Source organism: Triticum aestivum, unplaced genomic scaffold, assembly GCF_018294505.1.
Source record: "Triticum aestivum cultivar Chinese Spring unplaced genomic scaffold, IWGSC CS RefSeq v2.1 scaffold30801, whole genome shotgun sequence".
NCBI lineage: Eukaryota > Viridiplantae > Streptophyta > Magnoliopsida > Poales > Poaceae > Triticum > Triticum aestivum.
Genome location: NW_025242028.1, coordinates 1 through 3,194, shown reverse-complemented (window position 1 = coordinate 3,194; position 3,194 = coordinate 1). Strand labels below are relative to the sequence as shown.

The window sequence follows — 3,194 nt, the reverse complement described above, 5'->3', positions numbered from 1 at the left end:
TCATTGCCGAGAAGCAACGAGTCGAGAATAGTAGTGAAGAACACCGTCACGGCGCAAAACATGGCCGGATAGGTTGGCCCACGCTGCGTGACGACCCACGAAATCATCACAAATTTGGCAGCAGTGTTGAGTATTGCCTGCAGCAAGATGTAAATGAGGACCTTCAACTGAGGGCCACAAAGTGAACTGATGCACAACAAAAGGAATAGCCGAATAGTTTTACCGAGTACACAATGGTGAGCAAGCTCATGTTCCATTTGAGCGCCCATGTTGCCTTCTCTCTGTTCATCGCAACCCCCACGACAGCCGTTTGGATGCTCCCCACGAAGCATGTAGCGACAGTGGACCAGTACTTATATGGGAACACTTTTAGCATCTGAGCCTGCTCATTACAAACTCATATATAATTAAGCTGTATTGGTCACACTTTGCTTAAGAATTTTAAAAAAGGTAATACTCCCTCGGAGGAGGAGTTGAATTTTGCATGAAATACCTGTACAAAATTAATGATATATAGGTAATACTATTTATTTGAGACGTTGCAATAGTGACTTGTTGCTTATATGTTTGTTATATACCTGTACTGTGTACCAGACGGCGAGGCTGAGGCTGCTGGTGATGAGCAAGATGGTTCCACGCACATGGTGGTGACCAAAAGCAGCTCCGGCTTGCTTCGGGTGGTAGCCAATGATATTTGTGGGCCAAAGGTGCAGCACCTTGCCCTTGTACAGGCTGATCACCAGCGTTCCTCCAACGCAGACTAGGGTTCCGACGACCTTGATGTTCCCCACCAGGCTCCTCATGTCCAGTGGCTCCTTCCTGAGAAAAATAACAGTCGGTTGTTGCAGTTCCTTCCTCTATGGACCCAATATTCCTAGTAGGCGTTTGTGATTATATTTCCATCTTGTTTACCTGAAAAGAACCGCGAGGATGAAGGCGGCAATCGGTATGATGTTATAGAAGTTTACCGCATATCCTGGCGATGTGTCTCCGAGGCCAATGTAGGCGAAACCAGGAATTGTGAATCTGGAAGGTGAAAGCAACAATCACCACTACTTTGTGCGTAGATATTTATCAGAACCATTGCCGAACTGAGATGATGTGAACGAAATGACTAACCCCACAAGTGCACTGGTGAAAATCCATATGAACGCCTTCAGTGTAAGCTCCTTCAACTTCCCTCTAGATGAGGTGATGAGGGTAAGTAAACAGATAATCATTTGCAAAATGTTTTTATATCACGACACATTTTGATAATTACTTGCCAAATGTTTCCTGTCATATGACAACCATGAGAAGGAGAAAAATATGCTAAAATAACAGTAGTTAATTAGAGCTAACTTCTCAAAGAACATCGCCAAGGGGATGGCCAAGATGGCGCCAAGGAAGAAGCGGTACGTGAGCAAGGTCCAAGCAAGTGACCCACTGTCCACCACCACCTTTGTGAGCAACATTAACCCTGTCGTGAAAATTTGGATCAACAACATGAAGATGGCAGGCCACCATTCCTTCACGTTCGTCGAGCCCCCCATTACTGTCGCTGTACGTACGTACGTGGTGGAGAATTGGAGAATGGAGATAGCCTTTGAGCAAAGTGACAAGGAGGGAATGGCAAAGCTACGGGGAGGGAGGGGAGATGAGTGCTAGCTCTCACAACTCACCAAGTGCTTGTCATTCTTTATGTGTGAGCTAGTGGCGTGCATGCACAGAGAACTTGTGTTTGCAAGATGTCTCCACCCTCTAATTTTTCTCTTTATGTTTGAGGGATATATAAGAGTTATTCCTCAATCTCTAAAAAATAAATAGTGGAATATGGGTGGGCGGTGCATGCTCTGTTAGCTATACAAAGAATTTGTGTGTGCATCTAATTAGCTATACTTTCAACTTTCTAATCTTTCAGATTTATGGCCTGCTCTGTTAGCTACATGCCTCCAATTAATTACTCCCTCTGTTTACTTTTATAAGGCTTTGAAGACATTTCAGACAAGGTGCAAATTAGCTTATTTTCAGTTATCTAAAACGACTTATAAAAGTGAACGGAGGGAGTAATAAAGTAATTCCTAGCCTTTTGTTGTAGACTTGGTTTCATTCGAGTAATGAGCTCAACCTCTATCATGTACTCCCTCCGATCCAAATTAATTGACACGAATTTAGTACTAAATCCGTGTCAATTAATTTGGATCGGAGGGAGTAGTCTGTAGGATACTAGTGGAATTTCTTTGTAAGCCTTTCATGGTGAAATACTACTCGTTCGGCGGAGGACTTCCAAAACCCAAAGACATCGAGAGCTAAACCCATATTGGTAAATAACCATATGAGAAGCATATGCAAGGTTGTTGTTGTTGTTGTTGTTGTTGTTGTTGTTGTTGTTGTTGTTGTTGTCATGAAAGGCTAGTGAGATCCTGGGTTGGACTTGCACGGCATCGCGGCACGTGGCCGGCGATGTGAGAGGTCCGTGTGACGGCTTGTATGGCAACGATGACGTTGGTGAGCGATGGTCTGGTAGAGGCAAGACGTTGTTAGTGGGCTTGGCTCTGGCATGTCCGAGTATCTTCGTCTTGGTCTTCGCTTGTTGTGAAGTCTGAGCTGCTATGCTTTTTGAGCCTCTTCATTTGAGCGGCGTACGATGACCTGGAAGGGGCGGTCCGGTGGTGAAGATCTTCTTCGGCGCGGGTCTTGCGCATCTCCTCTCCGGAGCTTGTCATCAGAGTCGGAGCTGCCTGTTGCTACGCGAGGGTCGACTGTTTGGCATGGGCCGGCATGGGTACCGGCGTCTGTTGCGACGAGGATTTCGTTTGTGGAAGTTGAATGGTAAAGTCGGAATCACTGGCTCGTGGAGGAGTGACGACGATGAGACCTGGTGGAAACCTCAGCTTTGTGTTTCTTCTCGCCAGCGTGTGTGTCTTCGTGTGGGTGGCCAGGTCGCGTGGTGTTGCCCTTGGCCGGCGAGGTTCTCGTGTGTCGCTTGTTCGAAGGTGTCTTGATGGGTCGTCAGCGGCGAAATCGGAGTCGCCTGCTCGGGGAGAGGTGATGACGATGACATTGCAGGCAACCTCGGCAGTGTCCTCTTCTTGGTGGTGTGTGTGGTCTCGTCGGTGCCAAGTCGACCGGGGTGCCCTTTCTTGTGGTTGTGTTGTAGCGGTTTTCGCCCGGTTCTTTGTTAATTAACCGGGCAACTTGTTACCCTTTTTCTT

General features: G+C 46.7%; 1 protein-coding gene across 1 annotated transcript; it reads right to left on the bottom strand.

The window, feature by feature from the left end:
- Positions 1-24: 24 nt before the first annotated feature.
- LOC123176901 (WAT1-related protein At3g30340) lies at positions 25-1,182 on the bottom strand (the record flags this gene model as incomplete). Its single annotated transcript, XM_044590918.1, is given in 5 exon segments — positions 25-137; positions 224-382; positions 579-819; positions 913-1,026; positions 1,120-1,182. Coding segments are annotated over 5 exon segments (690 nt in total), but the record flags the coding sequence as incomplete, so codon positions are not given.
- Between the last annotated feature and the right edge of the window lie 2,012 nt (positions 1,183-3,194).